Source organism: Leptodactylus fuscus, chromosome 6 (assembly GCF_031893055.1).
Source record: "Leptodactylus fuscus isolate aLepFus1 chromosome 6, aLepFus1.hap2, whole genome shotgun sequence".
Taxonomy (NCBI): Eukaryota; Metazoa; Chordata; class Amphibia; order Anura; family Leptodactylidae; genus Leptodactylus; species Leptodactylus fuscus.
In genome coordinates, this window is record NC_134270.1 from 129054584 (window position 1) to 129077683 (window position 23100).

Sequence of the window (23100 nt, forward strand, 5' to 3'; positions counted from 1 at the left end):
GGACAAACAAAATTCATCCAACATGGATCATCATATTTGTAAAATATTCAATTCATCCACAAGCAGCCATAACTCCCAGAATTTCTGTCCATTTGTAGCTATGTATGTATACACAAGCAGTGCCAGTATTTATAAATGGTAACAGCCTAGGGTCCTCCACAAATGAAGTCGATCAATGTGTGCCCTAATGGTGTCACCTGTAATAGTGTTTACACAATATATGGTAGTTGTAAGCCGATGGCTGGTCAGGTAATGGAGGGGGTGTACATCTCACCCAGACTACTCAGGTGGGTGAGATGAAAAAACTCCAGGAATGTTTTTTCTCAGCAGACAACTTTCATGTGCTGAGCATTTTCGTAAATGCTCAGTACTGGGCTGGATTTTTAGGAATGACAGGTAGGATTGGTAGTGGGACCTGTTATTCCACCCCCCTCCAGTCCACACTTTGGGGATGTTTCGGCAGCGACTCAGCGGCAGAGAGTCTCCTCATCAAGGAGGCTTAAGAAGCCAGCTCTAGCAGCAACACTTTGGCAGAGCTTGGCTGGAGAGCTGACAGAGAGATTATATTTTTGGGAGCTGTGTCCTGAATGATTCTACTGGTTTTTTTGGGGATTTCTGTTCTTCTAGGTGAGGTAACCTATTCTATGTTTAGTTAGAGCCTAGCCGGGCAGGTATTTATTTTCGTATTGTTTCCTTTTGTTGCTGCACTACCTTTTTGAGTGAAAATAAACTCTACCTTTGTTTTGGACTAAAAGAAACTGGACTTGTGTGTCTATGCCACCCCATCTAGCAACCCCAGACACTGACATAGTGTATTTGGGTACTGTATGACACTAACATTTAATATACTAATATATGGTCACTGTATGACACTAATAATGAGTATACTATTATATGCTCACTGTATGACACTAACATTTAATATACTATTACATGTTTACTGTATGGCACTAATAATGAATGTACTATTATATGCTCACCATATGGCACTAATAATAAATATACTACTATATGCTCACTATATGGCACTAATAATGAGTATACTATTATATGCTCACTGTATGGCACTAATAATGAGTATACTATTATATGCTCACTGTATGGCACGAATAATGAGTATACTATTACATGCTCACTGTATGACACTAATAATGAGTATACTATTATATGCCGGCACTAGTGTAGGCACTCTATGCCAGTATTCTGTGTGACTGTACTTTGGTTGTGTATTGTATGCTATAATTTAGGTTTTGTTATCTTCCATTTTATTCTTTAGAAAGATTCGCACACATTTCCCACATGCCATACAAAGCTCCGAACAAGTCCATTGAATCCAGACCTCCATACCTGCACCTTATTAGTGCATATACACATTCAACACATACATAATACAATGATTGGGGAAGATTTACTAATTAAAATATGCCAAAGGAGCAGGAAATAGGTGTACATAGTGGAAAGAGGATTAGTTTAAGATGTACCAAAATTTTAGTGCATAAAAATTGTTTCTAATAAGCCAACATAGAAGTGGCATAAAGAAAGACAAAAATATGTTATTCAGCATGAGCCACTGTAATAAATTTTGCATCTAATCTAGTTATAAGCTGTCTCACATATAGACACTATTAACAAATCTGCCCCTATGTATTATTTCCACATACAGCACAAACAATACATCTTAACAAGCAGCAAACTTGCACACAAACATTCATATGTCGGCCAATACAGACAACATTTTGTGCATGCATGTTCAGTAAGTCACCCATATACATACAGCACATCTTAAGAAATGACTTATTTTTTAAAGGAAGTCTGTCACCAGAATCCAGCGAACCAACTCAGCCCTGCAGATAGATAGGTTACGATCACCTGAACTACCCAGTGTTTTGCATGTGATACCACCTACATCTTAGGAGCAATGACAAGGCGCTCGTTGTCCCAAAGAGGTCACTTGTATATTAACAAAACATCTCAGCAACATCAGCACCAATTCACAAGGGGAATACACTACTTGATTCAGGTGACCCTAACCTGAAGAGCTGGATTGCAGCACCCTTAGTATGCCCACAGAACCTTCCATAATGAAAATACTGTCTGACCTGCCTGATGTACAGAATGCAATATTGCAGGAAGCGATAAGCAGATTATATATAGTTTTATAGGAAAATAACTCTGTCCTTTGGAGTCTAGTGGGCGGTCCAACTCAGTGAGAGCCTACATACTGAAATGACTGTCCATGACTGAGTAGGACCACCCTTTGGGCTCAAAAACCCAGGAAATAACAAGTCAACCCGATTGCACATGGCCGTGTGCTAATAGGAGCAGTGGAATAAGGGACACAAAATCAGATAGGGATAGGACCTGTTCTATATTTTGAGGCCTGGACTGTTGCTCCGTACACGTGACCGTGTAATTCACAGTCATGTGTATGGGCCTATAGAAATGAATGGGTCAGTGTGCTATCTGGGAAAAACCTGGATAGCACACTGACCATTCATACGGTCGTCTGCAAGGGGACCTATACTAATTTTTTCCCTATTAACTATATATCAATCTTCTCACATGTGCCTACCCTACAACCTGCAGACTAGAACCTATTTAATGTGACAAGTTCTCTTTAAAAAGGACGCTACATGTCTTCGGGCACCTATGGTTTTATATACTGCTAGAGAGCAGACATCGGCTTTCCCGTTCTGTGCCCCTGTTGAAGAGCTATCGATGCCATTCAGTGTCTCTTCGTAGCCATCATAGCTCTTCAGTGTCAGCAGGGCGTTTCTGACAGTCTGTGAGGAATGCGCCTCCTGACAGTAGAGTCCATAGCTCTGTACTCTCAGAGGAGGCGTTCCTTAGCTGGGCGGTAAAGAATGCCCCCACTCACAGTATAGCGCCGTGGACTCTACTGTCAGGAGGGGCGTTCCTCACAGACTGTCAGAGACTCCCTGCTGACACTGAAGAGCTACGGTAATGGCATTGATAAGCTCTTCACCAGCATGGGAAAGCCGATAGTGCGCTGAATTCAGTATATAGCAGTATATAAACCCGCAGGTGCCCGAGGACATGAAAGGTCCTCTTTAAATGATGACAACCTTTGTGCTATGAATTCTCATGAATGTATGTTGCCTTTATTAATGGCTTGGCAGGGAAGATGAAGAGTCTTCAATAAGAAAAGCTATGCAATACTGCTCACTTCTATACTGCCAATCTAAATATATTTACATAAATCATAACAGGACTGTTATTCATGCCACACATTAATTCATTAAAAATCAGACCCATATAACCCGCCACCTATCTGTTTCCCATCCCCTTGACAGTAATGAAATGTGCATTATGCAGAAGAAGGGAAATCCCTGTGATGTGGAAAAGCTGCAGACATTTGTATGCAGGATCACACCTACAGTCTCTACAGATAGGAATAGGAACATGGGGGAAGAGTGCGAGGAGCGCTCTCCGAGATGACTCATTAGCACAGTGACTGACTGGTAATGTATGCAGAGTGAGACTCCCATTACTTGCTCTATACACAATGCTATGTGCCGCATGCTCAAACTACTCTGGATAGCAAAAGGTAGACTTGCTTAATGCAAATAAACTGCAAAGTCTGAACTTAACACAGCTTATCTGGCATAAGTGCTTTCTATTCCATGTTTGACACAAAGTAGAATAAACATGAGGAAATGATTGTATTTCCTATACTACAGGTGTAGTTCTTGACAGTGCACAGATTACTCAGCTCTTGTGACTGGTAATGAGTCTTCATGTCTATGGTAACACGGCCAATCGAAATCTGGTGAATAAAGCGGAAAATGTATTGACCATGCTGAAATGATTTTCTAGGCAGATACCCTCAAAATAATAACTTCACATACAGAACACAGCATGTGCCCTATTATCATGAGAGGCCCCCTTGAATGTATATGATGAGGGGGCACATGGTGTCACTGTCCCCAGGAGTTTATATTAATTATTTATTTCAATAAATTTAATCTAATTTGGTTTGGTCTTCTTTTTATTATCCCCCTATTTCTTGAGGTAATTCTACAAGATGGTGCTTACCAGTTGGGGTTAAGCAAGGTCAGCTGTGCCCTTGGCATGAGTAGGTTCTAGAAGTTTCTTTCTTGATAATCTGCCCAGTAACGGCCTAGCAGCGGATTGCCAGATGTTTCTGCCCAGCAACAAGCTTATCAGCTGATTGGACAGCTGTTTGTGAAAGGCGGGAAATTTGAAGATAAAAGACTGCTCAGCTGGTAGCTCTGTGACAGTTCCTGAGGAGACCAGCTGGAGGAAGTCAACGCCCACCCGCCCGCCCAATATGTCAATTATGGACTGTCGTGGAGTTTTATTAGTGGGGGTTTTAGTCGCCCAGCTATCGCTGGGAGGACTGTAAGTTTACTGTATTGTTATTTGGTTTTATGGTATTTTGGTTCTAATTATTTATTTAATATTTATAAAGTTTGAAGTTTTAATGATGATTTAATTATTTATTTATTGTTGGATTGGTAACCCCATAAATAAAACACCACGGCCATTTATCTTCCATTAAAAAGTTGTTGTGTTTTTATTTCATTGATTTGAAGTTTAAAGTTAATTTAATGAAGGTTGTTTTTTCCTGTGGGTCATGTGACACCATGATTTGATATGGATATTACTTTTCTGTGGATTACTAGTTCTTGACACTGAGCCCTTCTGTCTGTTGTTATGTGGTCAAACCTATCAGCCGGACCCATTGAGACAGACCATGTGACCAGGTGAAGGCCCAACCACCTCATCGAGCAATAAAATAAAATAAAGGGGCTGTCATTTTGGCACCAGGCTAGAAAAGCCAGGCTCAACTTCAGTTACAATACACTCAGTCAGCCAAATATGTCAGTGGACCAACATGATGTTTTCTGAAGACACTCAAGAGTCAGAGTCATGTAAGGGGGCGTTCACACTACCGTCAGTGTCCGACAGCTAGTGTCCGCTGCTAATGTCCGTTCAAAATCAGACACTAGCTGTGTCTGTGACATTTAGCATTGATTTAATGCGACATTGGGTGCGTTCTTTTACAGTCCATGTCTATCCTTAACTGTCCGTTCCCAAAGATGTCCGACTTTTCAAGCGGACAGCAAAACCCAACATGTAGGTTTTTGCTGTCCGCTTGAAAAGTCGGACATCTTTGGGAACGGACAGTTAAGGATAGACACGAAGTGTAAAAGAATGCACCTGATGTCCATTTAAATCAATGCAAAATGTCACGGACACAGCTAGTCTCTGCTGCTAATGTCCGCACAAGATTTTGAACGGACATTAGCAGCGGAAACTAACTGTCGGACAGCGACGGTAATGTGAACGCTCCCTTAGGATAAATGACACAACTTCACTGGGCCATATGGTTCTGGGCGGCCCCTATTCAGCAGCCTCCAAATCAATAGGACAATCCTGTTCTGCTGTTCCATGCATTGGACAGGATTAAGGACATAGAGTTGTATACAATGATGAAGAGGGAGCCGCCAGGTTACTGCTCACTATTCAGACTACAACTAGTACGTTATGAGAGCCGAACCAGAGTCAACACTGAGTCAGAGCCTGCAGATAGCTCTATGGGAATAGGGGTAACGCGAGTATTATTTCTTTTTTTTAATATGGCCTGACAGGGGTATTATACTGTGCTGAGGAGACTGAGTGAGCATTGTACTGTTGGACCACTGAGCAGCTATTAAGCTATGTGAGACCACCGACAGGACATTATACTATGTATGGCCACTGTGGGGGCATTATACTGTGATGGGGCATCATGTTGTGTGGGAATTACTACGGGATCATTACTGTATAGGGGAACAGAAGCAGTGGGTAGGAATGTGCATAAAGAAGAGCAAGGCTTAATACAAGAAAAACTGTTAACCCCCTTTCTGTCCTATAGGAGGGGACACTTATGAAATCTTTGCACTGCACATGTGTTAAAATGACCCTGATGAGACTACTTGTAGACCTTTTGCTCAATCCCCATCCAGTTAGATCTTGTGGCAGTAAACATAATGTACTGTATGAAAACCTCTCTCTATACTACAGAATTTATTAAGAGACAGTCAGTGAAAGACAAAGCTAGACATAACAGAATACACACACCATCATCCAATATACAAGCATCTATAATCCCACACATAGAAGCAATCTGATTGTACAGACAAACAACAGTCATGCACATGCACGGCTCCCATTCCACACAAGGACACACATGCTTCTGGGCTGGGAGCAATCGCTGCCACCTACTTCCAGCCCCCAGCCCAGACCCAGCCAAAGCCGGTGACAGCAGTCTGACCAGCGGTCTTTTCCGCTTACTCTCACGTCCCCGTTGGTGATGTGAGGAGCAGGAAACGAAGAATAAATGGGCTCCTTCCGGTAGATCTTTATAATACTTCTGTCCTGAATGTCTCTGAGAAAAAAAAGTAAAGAGATTAGTAAATACAGTCAGACTTTTCGCTCTTGAGAAGAGAGTCCATGATGTCACTAATGTGTAATTTACATATATATAAAGTTAAATGGATAATCCCATCTCTTGACTACCAAATTGGGATTTACAGAAACACCCAATAGGGCTCACTGTGCTAAATTGTTTCAGCAACTCTCATTCACTTCTGCAAAGCAAACAAGGAGCAGAGCGTTACTGAGACAGGTGCAGGTCCACGAGGTCGGACCCAAATCTATCAGACTTTCACAACGTATCCTGTAGATATGTCATAAAAACCTGAGATGGGATTATCCCTTTGAACTTAGTCTGTAACTTCACACTTTACTTGGTCACTGTAAGTATAGTTCATCTTGCCGTTCTCCAGTCTTCGTAGTAGGGCCTGTACCAGATGACATCCTCATTTAAAGTGATACAGCAGAAATTTTGGGACTATGTCTATGTACCCTACCCAATACGTATTACCCTACCCAATATGTATTAGTATATAGTGTATAACCTTAGAATCAACATGCATTTGCTAAAGAGTTTTTCGTTCAAAGGGTTCCAATGGAGAAACTGAATATTACGCAGTTCTCTCTACTATCAATTGGCTGTAACGGATAAAGATAACAGCAAATACGCAATTAAATCTGGACAAGGTTTTTCCACAGATTAGAGGCTACGTATGAATGTACCTTAAAGATATAACCAGTAACCCAGGTTACTTTCCCGAGAACACTGCACTTTGGCATTATTCTCTGATGGCCTCTTACCAAATGGTCACTTCTTGGTCTACAGCCACCCCTGATCCATACCTGACATCTTCCAATTCATAGAAGACATTCCGGGACTCGTCTTTGATCAGTATAGCTGTGTTATGAGATTTCAACATTCCCATGGTAAGCTTCTGCTGGAACATGTGCACTATAAGAGCATGTAATGTGTCCATGCTGGTGATCTCATGAGTGATGTGCACCCGTCTGGTCTCATCACCATACTGCAGGAACAAGACACCTGAAAGCAGAGCGACATCCACTACATTATAGCCACAAAAAGAGAGGCAGCTATAGCACAATGCTTCACACAACCGGCTAAATACATTAGTAATAATGTAATACATAAGGAGCACTGATATATGCTCTATTGTATAACTTCTAGGGTACATGCACATGAGCAAGATTTACATGCAGAAAATCTGCACCAAATCTGCAGCAGATTTTGGTGAGGATTTTGACATGCGGATTTTGAAACCATTTTTCTTTGCTAAAAAAAAAATAAATATAATGACATGCTGCAGATTTTAAAATCCGCACCATAGATCATTTTTCATATGGATAAATTCTATGTCATGTGCGTGAAAAATTAAACTTTTCATTAATTACAGGACAGATTTTCTTAAATGTTTGCAGACAATCCATACGTAACCCCTACACAGCGGATCACAGACCTGGTGAGCGTAGTTTGGTTTGGCTGGTCGATCGAGACAGTGGCAGACTCTGCCTGAAACGGTTCATTCTGTTAAAACCAAGTGGCAACTCGGCTTCAGACATGGTCTCCAGGGATTCGGCTGACGCAAAGGATAATTTTGCTGCTTGATCTGCAAGGCCGGGCTGGGAGCTTTGGGAGTGACGTGAGCTTCTAGTCTGCAAAGCAAAGAGGTATGAAATTATAGCATTAGCACTGATATCTGCACCGAAACCAATGACATTTGACGATCATGACAGCACAAATGTCCGTCAACCCCACCATGTCCATGTAATCCAGAGACACAGGACGATTAAGCCAATGGCTGGAACGCTATAACATATAATATCTGCTGCTCTAAGGATTGCAATCCTGTAGCCGAATTATTAATAGTCACTTCATCGTCTCTTTTTGTAAGACATGATACTACTTCAGTATTAATGTTCTGCTACAGCAAATGTCATTAGGCTGTGTTTGTCGCTGTACATACAAGCCCCAAGGTTCCCATCTTAAGAAGAACTTGCTAAACCATCATCTACTCCAGATAAAGTGTAAATATTTCAATACATTTCAGAGAATAGCAGCGACGCTGTAGGCTACAATAAGCATGTCTGCATTTCCTAACTAGTCATAAAAACTGTGACAGGTTTTCTGCTAAAATATCTACGGTATTGTGTAATATCAATGACCTGAGTGATAGCTGGAAGAAAATATACAATATTGCAAATAGGTTGTACGCTGTCTACCAATATGTACACTGCCTGGCCAAAAAAAAGTCGAGTTGTGCAACAAGGTACCGTTCCACCCCTGATATAATTATGAACTGTTCATGTCAGGAATTTGCATATATTCTTGAATATATATAATTGAGCTGTAGCCTGTCAAGTGCAGATCATAATTAAAGGTGTGAAGCAATGTCTACCAACGGAAGAGCTACCAGAGGAAGAGATGTTAGTGCCTTCCAGAAGGGGCAAGTCATTGGATTGCATCAGGCCAACAAATCGACCAAGGAGATAGCTGAAGTAACTGGTATCGGACAGAGAACTGTTCAGCGTATCATACGAGCATGGCGAGATGGTGGAGAACCCCCCTCCAACCGTGGAAAGTGTGGTCGTAGGTCCCTAAAACGACTGGTGAAGAATAACCGCCGGAAAACCACCTTTGAGCTCACACAGATGTTCAACTCGATGGAGCGACACATTTCGGAGCGAACAATGCGACGAGAACTCAAAGGAATGGGTCTCAACAGTTGTGTCACCACACGAAAGCCATTGGTGACAGAGACCAACAGACATCGGCGCCTGTCATTTGCAAGAGACCAAAAGGATTGGACCCTAGAGCAGTGGAGAAAGGTCATGTGGTCAGATGAATCACGTTTCACATTGTTCCAGAGTGATGGTCGTGTCCGGGTGTGACGAGAAGCACACAAAACACTGGAATGTGCTGGAAAGGAACCTGCGCTGTCACTCACCCCCCCCCCCCCCCCAACGAATCTGCGTAACCTGGGCTCCCTGATACTCGAGAATTGGATCAAAATCCCTGAGTCTACACTACAGAACATTATAGACTCCATGCCGAGACGGATGCGCGCTGTTATTCGTGTTCAGAGTGGCCCAACTAAATATTAACACTAGCAACTTTTATTTTTGGCCAGGCAGTGTATTTGGACACACATGCAAATGAAAATATCTGCGGTCGTGATGTACGTCACGCCTTCCGACGTTAAATAAGAAACAGCATTGGCATTAGTCGCATGCAAGATGCCATTTAGTGCAGAGTTGCAGTTTAGTTGCAGATTTCGAGAAAGGGGTAATTGTGGGGTACCACAGAAATGAGCGATCCTTAAGGAACATAGCAAGCGAACTGAATTACCCAAAATTGACAGAGGCCTATGTGATTACGAAGTGGAAGGTGAACAGTGATTGTTGAAATGTGCCCCTAGTCGGCAGACCCCCAAAACTGGGAGATAGAGACTGGCAAGTGTTGGCCAGAGAAACTGCACCCAACCGATGGCTCACATACACCAGGAGTTTCACCAGGCATCCGGGAGTATTGTGTCCATCAATACCATCTGTAAGAAAACATCTGCTGGGGTCTACCAACTATTCAATATGAAGAAATTTTTTCTTTTCTGTCACAGGTGTCCAAATACTTATTGGTAGACAGGGTATGTTATGTGTGTGGCATGGTTAGTCTATTGAGCTGAAGTAACCCAGATTTTATTTATTTTTGCAAAAATTCCTGCAGTTTTACTGCAGTAGGATGGGCGGTGTAGAAAATGTTGTGACATCTTAGGACAGAAGTGATAGACTTAAAGGGGTAGTCCAGAAATTGGACAAGCTAAGAAAGAGACCGGGGGAGTGGGGGGGGAAGGGGTGAACCTACCCCTTTCGTCGCCCGAGGCAAACTACAGAAAGCCCCCCCCCCCCGGAGGAGGGGGCGGAGCGAAGGGGTGTGGCCGAGCAAAGGGGGCGTGGTGGAACGAAGGGGGCGGGGCTTAGCATCTTTTTCGTAGGCAGAGAGCAGGCACGGAGAGGACCTGCTCTCTGCCTGAGCGTGAGGGGAGGCTGCTGGAGCAGCGCTGCTCCAGTGGCCTCCCCAAACCACCGCTCGGTGCGAAGCCAGTCCAGGACAGCTTGTCCTGGACTGGCTTAGGTAATCAAAAATGCCGCCCTCCCTGGGGTCCTGACATAGCGCCGCCTGAAGCGCTCGCTTCAGGTCGCCTCATGGGAGGTGTGGCGCTGGGGGGGAGCTGTAACTAAAAAAACCAAAAGAACGCCGCTGTCCGTCCAGTCTTTGTCGTGCCTTTGTTGCTAGGGGTCCTGTGCCATATGTGACCGATGAGACCACAGATTGGTGTCAGAGATGATGTGGGGTGCAATGCACAGACATTTTTTTTCAATGCTATACCTTCCCCAGCCTCCTCCTTGGTTTATGCAATTCCTGGACAACCTCTTTAAGCTTGCATCAACTTTACCATAAATCATGTGATGACATATAATTTAATGCAAATTAGGGAAAGGCAGACAAAACTGAAAAATCTCCCCATCGTCTCATTACTCAGTATGGTATTGTTCCTATGTAAGGACGCATTCAGACTGTCAGGTTGAGTGTAGTTAAAATCGTACTGGAAAAATCTGTATGCTGTCTTGCTTTTACTGCTGAAATGTATTAACTAAAGGTGTTTGCTCTTAATGGATGACAGATTTTGTTTGCAGAGTACTTGCAGTGCTGCATGTATTCTTAGGTCCGCATAAAATTCTACTGCCACCCCAGGCCACTTGTAAATGGCGCCCAATTGTTACAGTTGGTGAGAGATTCGGAAGCTGCCACCTAGAAAGGCCATATTATAATCTGCTACTGATATGCGCTACCTATTCTGAGTTCTTTTCTTATGCTGTGACTGACATTTTCTACCCTTTTGAAGTATTATTTATTGCTCCAGAAAGCCATTTACTTGTATATACTCTGTATACCCCCTGCTTGTTAGCATGTATTCCATGAATACGGAAACAAATAAAGCTATTTACAACACTATAAGAAGGAATGACAGGTTCAGAAGAAATCGCTTTTTGCGCCAAATATCTGGAAAGATGTGATATTTCAATGGCTGGTTTCACTTGAGTTGTAGAGAATGTGCCGTAACTCCAGATCAGCGTGTGACAGCGCCGTACACAGGATTCTCCTTCTTGGCACATGCCCTTTTTGCTCATCTCTGTAAAGTTCAGAGAGCGCATTTCTTGCAGGAGGGTAAAGGCTACTTACTGACAAGCTGAGCGCTGTCTGACGGATGAAGCTATTTGGGTCTGATTGTCCCCGACCTCATACGGAGCATTAATCAGAGCACTGGTAATGGCTTTATAAAAGAGCAGATCAGTATGTCAGCGATTTTACGATGATGTCATCAGAGGAACCAAAGAGAACAAGTCACTTACTATTTAAACCATTGTGAAGGGGAAACATAATGAAGCATGTCATGTACGGATCATTTATCGAGTCACATATAAATCCCCATTTAAGAACAAAAGAAATGTCATAACTAGGGGAACATAGATATGATCCTTTTCGGTGGAGGGGGCCCCCTGGGTGACATGATGGTAGAGGGATGACACTCGAGAGTGAGGCCTAAAGTTTATATAATTATGATTATTAATAATATTAATGTGATGCTATGTGGTTATTATGCAATGTATACATATAATCTCAGGGTAGGTAAAGTGATCTTGATATCAATATGTATCTACAGTGCCTACAAGTAGTATTCAACCCCCTGCAGATTTAGCAGGTTTACACATTCTGAATTAACTTGGCATTGTGACATTTGGACTGTAGATCAGCCTGGAAGTGTGAAATGCTCTGCAGCAAAAAAGAATGTTATTTCTTTGTTTAATTTTTTTTTAAATTGTGAAAAGTTTATTCAGAGGGTCATTTATTATTCAACCCCTCAAACCACCAGAATTCTGTTTGGTTCCCCTAAAGTATTAAGAAGTAGTTCAGGCACAAAGAACAAAGAGCTTCACATGTTTGGATTAATTATCTCTTTTTCCAGCCTTTTCTGACTATTTAAGACCCTCCCCAAACTTGTGAACAGCACTCATACATGGTCAACATGGGAAAGACAAAGGAGTATTCCAAGGCCATCAGAGACAAGATCGTGGAGGGTCACAAGGCTGGCAAGGGGTACAAAACCCTTTCCAAGGAGTTGGGCCTACCTGTCTCCACTGTTGGGAGCATCATCCGGAAGTGGCAGGCTTATGGAACTACTGTTAGCCTTCCACGGCCTGGACAGCCTTTGAAAGTTTCCTCCCGTGCCGAGGCCAGGCTTGTCCGAAGAGTCAAGGCTAACCCAAGGACAACAAGGAAGGAGCTCCGGGAAGATCTCATGGCAGTGGGGACATTGGTTTCAGTCAATACCATAAGTAACGTACTCCACCGCAATGGTCTCCGTTCCAGACGAGCCCGTAAGGTACCTTTACTTTCAAAGCGTCATGTCAAGGCTCGTCTACAGTTTGCTCATGATCACTTGGAGGACTCTGAGACAGACTGGTTCAAGGTTCTCTGGTCTGATGAGACCAAGATCGAGATCTTTGGTGCCAACCACACACGTGACGTTTGGAGACTGGATGGCACTGCATACGACCCCAAGAATACCATCCCTACAGTCAAGCATGGTGGTGGCAGCATCATGCTGTGGGGCTGCTTCTCAGCCAAGGGGCCTGGCCATCTGGTCCGCATCCATGGGAAGATGGATAGCACGGCCTACCTGGAGATTTTGGCCAAGAACCTTCGCTCCTCCATCAAGGATCTTAAGATGGGTCGTCATTTCATCTTCCAACAAGACAACGACCCAAAGCACACAGCCAAGAAAACCAAGGCCTGGTTCAAGAGGGAAAAAAATCAAGGTGTTGCAGTGGCCTAGTCAGTCTCCTGACCTTAACCCAATTGAAAACTTGTGGAAGGAGCTCAAGATTAAAGTCCACATGAGACACCCAAAGAACCTAGATAACTTGGAGAAGATCTGCATGGAGGAGTGGGCCAAGATAACTCCAGAGACCTGTGCCGGCCTGATAAGGTCTTATAAAAGACGATTATTAGCTGTAATTGCAAACAAGGGTTATTCCACAAAATAGTAAACCTAGGGGTTGAATAATAATTGACCCACACTTTTATGTTTAAAATTTATTAAAATTTAGCTGAGCAACATAACTTTTTGGTTTGTAAGATTTATGCATCTGTTAATAAATCCTGCTCTTGTTTGAAGTTTGAAGGCTGTAACTTATTTGCATCTTATCAAACCTGCTAAATCGGCAGGGGGTTGAACACTACTTGTAGGCACTGAACATTCTGGCTACACCTGTTAATATGGTTAAGCCCCAGGTAATGTCACGCGGCGGCAATGCATCACAGTTCTTTCCACAGAGCTTTGCACAGAAAATCCGTAGAGGTTTCCCCTGCCGACTTTCTGCTTCAATTATACCTATAGGGAAACCGCCAGCATTTCCGTAGGTATAATTAACATGCTGCGATTTTCAAAACCGCTCTGGTTTTGGAAATTGCACGGTGTCTGCAGCACGTATTTTAACGCAAAGTGGGGATGAGATTTGCTACAATCCCATGCACTTTACTGTGACTGCAAACTGCAGTGTTTTTTCTGCGCTGTTTACGCCACAAATGGAGTCTAAAGTGATATTGTGCATGCTCAACACTGATGTGAATGTATTTGCTGATGTGGATTTTGCAGATTTTCTTTACCATTACATTTCCTGCAACTGCTTACTATTGATTGTAAACATAGCAGAATGGGGAGCCCTGTTCCAGGTTATTATATATATATATATATATATATATATATATATATATATATATCACATATGAACACTAGTTTGAAGCTTTCATATAATACGGAGAGGCCTAAGGCCTAGACACTTCACGTTACACTCCTGTACCTATACTCTAGAGCTCCTTTGGAGAATACAGTAAGTTGCTTCATCTGCTGCAGACAGTATGTCTAGTGGTGCTATGGCCGCCTACATTTTCTAATCGTGTCTTTATAAAAAAAATCTGCCTGGATGATAAGGGCAACAATTAATGATGTATAAAATACCAGATGATTATTACTATAAAGCAATGCGACAAAGTCTAAACATAAGAGTAAGGAAGGGGTTATAGGATTACAGACATATACAGAATGAATTACATTGCCATGTCTGTATTTTCTTGAACGGCACTGCCCATGGCTGTATCACCATCTGCCAGGCACGTGCTTGTTGAGGAGAGAGTTGTATACAACCAGGCCCTGTCTCTGGTATCACCGGATGCCAGTCTCGCACTTCTGTTACAGAGCTGGTTGTGTATGACTAGGTCTCATGTGGGTATTACCAGCTGCCTGTCTCACACCGCTCATGGGCTTGGCGGCCAGCAGAACTTGGCAGCAGAAAAGCTGCAGATGTTTTCTGGACTTAAATCTTCAATTCTTTGATCGGGTGTAGTGTCCCAATCTCCAAGAGGATGTGTAGAGTACGTGTCCGGTGCTCAAAGAGGTGCAAGTGTAGTACTGTCTGTATAGTATCATTGTGCATTGGGAGGGGGCTTAGTTTTTGTAAATCACATATTTAACTTGCAGTCTCTAAGATATACATATATATATGTGGCAATATATATATATATATATATATATATATATATATATATATATATATATATATACAGTCCTATGAAAAAGTTTGGGCACCCCTATTAATCTTAATCATTTTTAGTTCTAAATATTTTGGTGTTTATAACAGCCATTTCAGTTTGATATATCTAATAACTGATGGACACAGTAATATTTCAGGATTGAAATGAGGTTTATTGTACTAACAGAAAATGTGCAATATGCATTAAACCAAAATTTGACCGGTGCAAAAGTATGGCCACCTCAACAGAAAAGTGACATTAATATTTAGTACATCCTCCTTTTGCAAAGATAACAGCCTCTAGTCGCTTCCTGTAGCTTTTAATCAGTTCCTGGATAAAGGTATTTTGGACAAACAATTCAAGTTCAGTTAAGTTAGATGGTCGCCGAGCATGGACAGCCCGCTTCAAATCATCCCACAGATGTTCAATGATATTCAGGTCTGGGGACTGGGATGGCCATTCCAGAACATTGTACTTGTTCCTCTGCATGAATGCCTGAGGATTTGGAGCGGTGTTTTGGATCATTGTCTTGCTGAAATATCCATCCCCGGCGTAACTTCAACTTCGTCACTGATTCTTGAACATTATTCTCAAGAATCTGCTGATACTGAGTGGAATCCATGCGACTCTCAACTTTAACAAGATTCCCGATGCCGGCATTGGCCACACAGCCCCAAAGCATGATGGAACCTCCACCAAATTTTACAGTGGGTAGCATGTGTTTTTCTTGGAATGCTGTTTCTTTTTGGACGCCATGCATAACGCCTTTTTTTATAACCAAACAACTCAATTTTTGTTTCCAAAATGAAGCTGCCTTGTCCAAATGTGCTTTTTCATACCTCAGGCAACTCTATTTGTGGCGTACGTGCAGAAACGGCTTCTTTCTCATCACTCTCCCATACAGCTTCTATTTGTGCAAAGTGCGCTGTATAGTTGACCGATGCACAGTGACACCATCTGCAGCAAGATGATGCTGCAGCTGTTTGGAGGTGGTCTGTGGATTGTCCTTGACTGTTCTCACCATTCTTCTTCTCTGCCTTTCTGATATTTTTCTTGGCCTGCCACTTCTGGGCTTAACAAGAACTGTCCCTGTGGTCTTCCATTTCCTTACTATGTTCCTCACAGTGGAAACTGACAGGTTAAATCTCTGAGACAACTTTTTGTATCCTTCCCCTGAACAACTATGTTGAACAATCTTTGTTTTCAGATCATTTGAGAGTTGTTTTGAGTAGCCCATGATGCCACTCTTCAGAGGAGATTCAAATAGGAGATCAACTTGCAATTGGCCACCTTAAATACCTTTTCTTATGATTGGATACACCTGGCTATGAAGTTCAAAGCTCACTGAGGTTACAAAACCAATTTTGTGCTTCAGTAAGTCAGTAAAAAGTAGTTAGGGGAATTCAAATCAATAAAATGATAAGGGTGCCCATACTTTTGCACCGGTCAAATTTTGGTTTAATGCATATTGCACATTTTCTGTTAGTACAATAAACCTCATTTCAATCCTGAAATATTACTGTGTCCATCAGTTATTAGATATATCAAACTGAAATGGCTGTTGCAAACACCAAAATATTTAGAACAAAAAATGATTACGATTAATAGGGGTGCCCAAACTTTTTCATAGGACTGTATATATATATATATATATATATATATATATATATGACCGACCTGGTGTGCTGCCTGCTTTTTTGGATATATATGTATACACACACATACTGTATATATATATATATATATATATATATATATATATATATATCCTATTAATATTATAAATGTGAAAGTTTGTGAGTTTGTGGGTTTGTGTGTTTGGATGTTTGCATGTTCGGATGTTTGTTCCTCAATCACGGAAAAACCGCTCCACCGATTTGGCTGAAATTTTCCACAAACATAGTCACTACACTCGATTAAACAATAGGCTACTTTTCGTCACAATAGCGCACATACGTTTGTGCCAGGACCCCCACAAAACCCAAACTCACACCACCATCTCTGCAATCTCACATACTTTGGACCATAGCAAGCCACAAAATTCCTATTGCCCTCTACAGCCTAGCCCCTAACCCCACACAATCACATATACATATACTTTACCACTTTGCCCCTCACCTTAACGATACTCCAGGAGGCTCTCTAACGCTCTGGAGCAACCATGTTTGCCGACCCCCACCGCTCTGACAAACCGCGACACCGCCCACCCATGTAAATACCCCTAGGCGGTCTAATAAATGCAAAAAAAATAATTAAAAAAAGGAAAAAAAATATATATATATATAAAAAAAAAAAAAAGGATTAAAAATTCAAATCATCCCCCTTTCCCTAGAACACATATAAAAGTAGTTAAAAACTGTGAAACACATACATGTTAGGTATCCCCACGTCCGAAATCGCCCGCTCTACAAAGCTATACAAATATTTTTCCTGTTCGGTAAACGCCGTAGCGGGAAAAATGGTCAAAAGTGCCAAACTGCCATTTTTTCACTGTTTTGATTCTGATAAAAATTTGAATAAAAAGTGATCAAAGCAATAACATTTCCCGAAAATGGTAGAACTACAAAGTACACCCGGTCCCGCAAAAAAAAGACACCCTATACATCCCCGTACACACATGTATAAAAAAGTTACGGCTGTCGGAATATGGCGATTTTTCAAAAAAAAATTTTTAACACAGTTTTGGATTTTTTTGAAGGGGTCAAAATGTAAATAAAACCATATAAATTTGGTATCCCCGGAATCGTAACGAAACACAGAATACAGGGGACATGTCATTTTGGTTGCACAGTGAACGCCGTAAAAACAAAGCCCGTAAGAAAGTCGCAGAAATGCATTTTTTCTTGAAATCCACCCCATTCTGAATTTTTCCCTGCTTCCCAGTACATTATATAGAATAATTAATGGTGGCATCATGAAGAAAAATTTTTCCCAGGTAAAATTAAGACCTCATGTGGCTCTGGGAGCGGAGAAATAAAAAAGTTATGGGGTTTAGAAGGAGGGGAGTCAAAAACAAAAATAGAAAAATGCCATCGGCGGGAAAGGGTTAACTTCAAATACTTCTGTCTAGAGATGAGCGAACACTAAAATGTTCGAGGTTCGAAATTCGATTCGAACAGCCGCTCACTGTTCGAGTGTTCGAATGGGTTTCGAACCCCATTATAGTCTATGGGGAACATAAACTCGTTAAGGGGGAAACCCAAATTCGTGTCTGGAGGGTCACCAAGTCCACTATGACACCCCAGGAAATGATACCAACACCCTGGAATGACACTGGGACAGCAGGGGAAGCATGTCTGGGGGCATAAAAGTCACTTTATTTCATGGAAATCCCTGTCAGTTTGCGATTTTCGCAAGCTAACTTTTCCCCATAGAAATGCATTGGCCAGTGCTGATTGGCCAGAGTACGGAACTCGACCAATCAGCGCTGGCTCTGCTGGAGGAGGCGGAGTCTAAGATCGCTCCACACCAGTCTCCATTCAGGTCCGACCTTAGACTCCGCCTCCTCCGGCAGAGCCAGCGCTGATTGGCCGAAGGCTGGCCAATGCATTCCTATGCGAATGCAGACTTAGCAGTGCTGAGTCAGTTTTGCTCAACTACACATCTGATGCACACTCGGCACTGCTACATCAGATGTAGCAATCTGATGTAGCAGAGCCGAGGGTGCACTAGAACCCCTGTGCAAACTCAGTTCACGCTAATAGAATGCATTGGCCAGCGCTGATTGGCCAATGCATTCTATTAGCCCGATGAAGTAGAGCTGAATGTGTGTGCTAAGCACACACATTCAGCACTGCTTCATCAAGCCAATACAATGCATTAGCCAGTGCTGATTGGCCAGAGTACGGAATTCGGCCAATCAGCGCTGGCTCTGCTGGAGGAGGCGGAGTCTAAGGTCGGACCTGAATGGAGACTGGTGTGGAGCGATCTTAGACTCCGCCTCCTCCAGCAGAGCCAGCGCTGATTGGCCGAATTCCGTACTCTGGCCAATCAGCACTGGCTAATGCATTGTATTGGCGTGATGAAGCAGTGCTGAATGTGTGTGCTTAGCACACACATTCAGCTCTACTTCATCGGGCTAATAGAATGCATTGGCCAGCGCTGATTGGCCGAATTCCGTACTCTGGCCAATCAGTGCTGGCCAATGCATTCTATTAGCTTGATGAAGCAGAGTGTGCACAAGGGTTCAAGCGCACCCTCGGCTCTGATGTAGCAGAGCCGAGGCTGCACAAGGGTTCAAGCGCACCCTCGGCTCTGATGTAGGAGAGCCGAGGGTGCACTTGAACCCTTGTGCACCCTCAGCTCTGCTACATCAGAGCCGAGGGTGCGCTTGAACCCTTGTGCACACTCTGCTTCATCAAGCTAATAGAATGCATTGGCCAGCGCTGATTGGCCAATGTATTCTATTAGCCTGATGAAGTAGAGCTGAATGTGTGTGCTAAGCACACACATTCAGCTCTACTTCATCGGGCTAATAGAATGCATTGGCCAGCGCTGATTGGCCAGAGTACGGAACTCGACCAATCAGCGCTGGCTCTGCTGGAGGAGGCGGAGTCTAAGATCGCTCCACACCAGTCTCCATTCAGGTCCGACCTTAGACTCCGCCTCCTCCGGCAGAGCCAGCGCTGATTGGCCGAATTCCGTACTCTGGCCAATCAGCACTGGCTAATGCATTGTATTGGCGTGATGAAGCAGTGCTGAATGTGTGTGCTTAGCACACACATTCAGCTCTACTTCATCGGGCTAATAGAATGCATTGGCCAATCAGCGCTGGCCAATGCATTCTATTAGCGTGAACTGAGTTTGCACAGGGGTTCTAGTGCACCCTCGGCTCTGCTACATCAGATTGCTACATCTGATGTAGCAGTGCCGAGTGTGCATCAGATGTGTAGTTGAGCAAAACTGACTCAGCACTGCTAAGTCTCTGCATTCGCATAGGAATGCATTGGCCAGCCTTCGGCCAATCAGCGCTGGCTCTGCCGGAGGAGGCGGAGTCTAAGGTCGGACCTGAATGGAGACTGGTGTGGAGCGATCTTAGACTCCGCCTCCTCCAGCAGAGCCAGCGCTGATTGGTCGAGTTCCGTACTCTGGCCAATGCATTCTATTAGCCCGATGAAGTAGAGCTGAATGTGTGTGCTTAGCACACACATTCAGCTCTACTTCATCAGGCTAATAGAATACATTGGCCAATCAGCGCTGGCCAATGCATTCTATTAGCTTGATGAAGCAGAGTGTGCACAAGGGTTCAAGCGCACCCTCGGCTCTGATGTAGCAGAGCTGAGGGTGCACAAGGGTTCAAGTGCACCCTCGGCTCTCCTACATCAGAGCCGAGGGTGCGCTTGAACCCTTGTGCAGCCTCGGCTCTGCTACATCAGAGCCGAGGGTGCGCTTGAACCCTTGTGCACACTCTGCTTCATCAAGCTAATAGAATGCATTGGCCAGCACTGATTGGCCAGAGTACGGAATTCGGCCAATCAGCGCTGGCCAATGCATCCCTATGGGAAAAAGTTTATCTCACAAAAATCACAATTACACACCCGATAGAGCCCCAAAAAGTTATTTTTAATAACATTCCCCCCTAAATAAAGGTTATCCCTAGCTATCCCTGCCTGTACAGCTATCCCTGTCTCATAGTCACAAAGTTCACATTCTCATATGACCCGGATTTGAAATCCACTATTCGTCTAAAATGGAGGTCACCTGATTTCGGCAGCCAATGACTTTTTCCAATTTTTTTCAATGCCCCCAGTGTCGTAGTTCCTGTCCCACCTCCCCTGCGCTGTTATTGGTGCAAAAAAGGCGCCAGGGAAGGTGGGAGGGGAATCGAATTTTGGCGCACTTTACCACGTGGTGTTCGATTCGATTCGAACATGGCGAACACCCTGATATCCGATCGAACATGTGTTCGATAGAACACTGTTCGCTCATCTCTACTTCTGTCCCAAAGTCACTATGTAAAGTTTCTCACAACACCGTATATATAGCAGCTCAAATACAAAGTAACTTCAACACAAAAGTCTCACGTATTCTCTGAATTATAGCAAAAACAAGATACAAAGTTACATTTCATATCCCATGCCTTATACACAGTACGAAAACCTTACCCACGCCTGTATATACCCACTGCTACAATCACCGCAGACGAAGTCGCGGGTACCAGCTAGTGTGTATATATATATATATATATATATATATATATATATGATAAAGCCGGCCTTCATCCTTACTGATCGTTTGCTCTATACTTCCATAGAACACAAGAAGTTCTAGCACTCCCCCTAGTGGTGGTAGCAAGCAGTGTGCATGTTAAGTTTTAAATCTACAATATGACAATGAAAGGGATTTGGGGATCTGTACCATAAATACAAAGTTCTGACTAGTAATAGGCTGGTTTTACATATAGTCTATTTTTTAACAATTTAACTTTTTTTTTCTTTATGCTGTTTTTGCAGTTTATTTTTATTTGACCATATTTTACTATAAAGGGAATTATTAATCGACAACTTGATGGCTCATCAATTAAAGAACATCAGAAGCCCAACCCATAACCCCTATCAAACAACTGTTTGTACAGCGGCTTTTCTTGGTATCACAGCTCATCCCAATCACTTGAACAGAACTGAGCTGCAATCAGGTCATGTGACTGATGAATGTGACATCCCATGGCCTGTGTTGCTCCTTTGGTCAGGTCATCAAAATATGATAGTGTGGTCTATCACCCGGGACCCTCACGGATCAGTTGGTTGTAGGTGCTGCAGCATACAGGGTGACCCTGCAGCCTCTTCACTGAATACCAAGAACAGAGCCGTATACTGGTATCTTACTGTAGGTCACTTGATTGGGACTGAGCTGCTGCTGTATAGTTGTGATGGAACTGGGAATAACACAGGGAATAGGCACTGCACTTATTGGAACTGCAGCCTCTTCAAGCAGAAGATCAGCAGGGGCCCTAAGTGTCAGACCCTTCCATTTTAATGACCTATCCTAAAACAAGTCCCTGAAAACCCTCCTTATATTATAATACTGAAAAAAATCTTGGCTTATGCTGACTATTTTACATTGTATCAAAGTTTAATTTCCTCAGTGTTGTCCCATAAAATTATATAATGAAAAAAATATATAGGGGTGTACTCACTTTTGTGAGACACTGTACAGACCACTGACCATCACATGACTGTATTGGACATCCTATTCATCCTATTCATGTATTTTTCGGACTATAAGACGCACTTTTTTTCCCCAAAATTTGGGGGGAAAAGAAGGGTGCGTCTTATAGTCTGAATGTGGCGCCTGGCATCCGCTGTACTAGAGAGACGGAAGCCGGCAAGTGATAGACGCCGGGGCTTAAGACATCGCTGCGCTCCTCTGCCCTGCATGAAACCAGCAGTGGCAGGGGCGATGCTATTCCGCTCCTCCGTCCCCCCCGCCGCTGGCTTCATGCAGGGCAGAGGAGCGTAGCGATGTCTCAGGCCCCGGCACCTGTGATGGCGTCTATCCCTCGCCGGCATCCGCCTCTCTAGTACAGCGGATGCCGGGTCAGTATCGGTGGCCCCTTCTCCCCCGGGGCCGGTCCCCACCGGCCCCATACCTGTAAAGTTGCAGGCCGGCTCCTGCGCGGCGATATCGCAGGAGCCGACCTGTTCGGGTGACAGCCGGGAGCCTAATGAGGCTCCCGGGCCTGTCACTGCTATATTAGTATTGCGGCTGGGTCTATGACCAGCCGCCGTAATACTAATATACAGAATGTCCCATAGACGGCAATACACTTGTATTGCCGTCTATGGGACTTGCAATCAAGTGACCGCAGGTTCAAGCCCCCGGGGGGGAATAAAATAGTAAAAAAAAAAAAAAAAAAGCTTTAAAAATATATAATAAAAATATGAAATAAATAAAAGTTCTAAATCACCTCCTGTTTTTTTTCAATACAAGGTGATCTAAGAAATAGACATTCCCCAAAATGGTATAACTAAAAAGTACATCTGGCCCCGCAAAAAAAAAAACACTCTATGCGTCCCCGTACAGCTGCAGGG

General features: G+C 43.2%; 1 protein-coding gene across 11 annotated transcripts in view; it reads right to left on the reverse strand.

The window, feature by feature from the left end:
• Positions 1-23100, reverse strand: part of SRCIN1 (SRC kinase signaling inhibitor 1) — a 304218-nt gene that overhangs the window by 45170 nt on the left and 235948 nt on the right. For 9 of the 11 annotated variants that reach the window (XM_075278228.1, XM_075278227.1, XM_075278234.1 and 6 more), the window contains 3 exons: positions 7878-8073; positions 7246-7444; positions 6253-6415 (listed from right to left, as the gene is read on the reverse strand). In XM_075278228.1, the coding sequence (XP_075134329.1) occupies positions 6253-6415; positions 7246-7444; positions 7878-8073 (558 nt within the window). The remainder of the gene's footprint in view (positions 1-6252; positions 6416-7245; positions 7445-7877; positions 8074-23100) is intronic. The other 2 variants (XM_075278229.1, XM_075278237.1) reach the window with 1 other exon arrangement.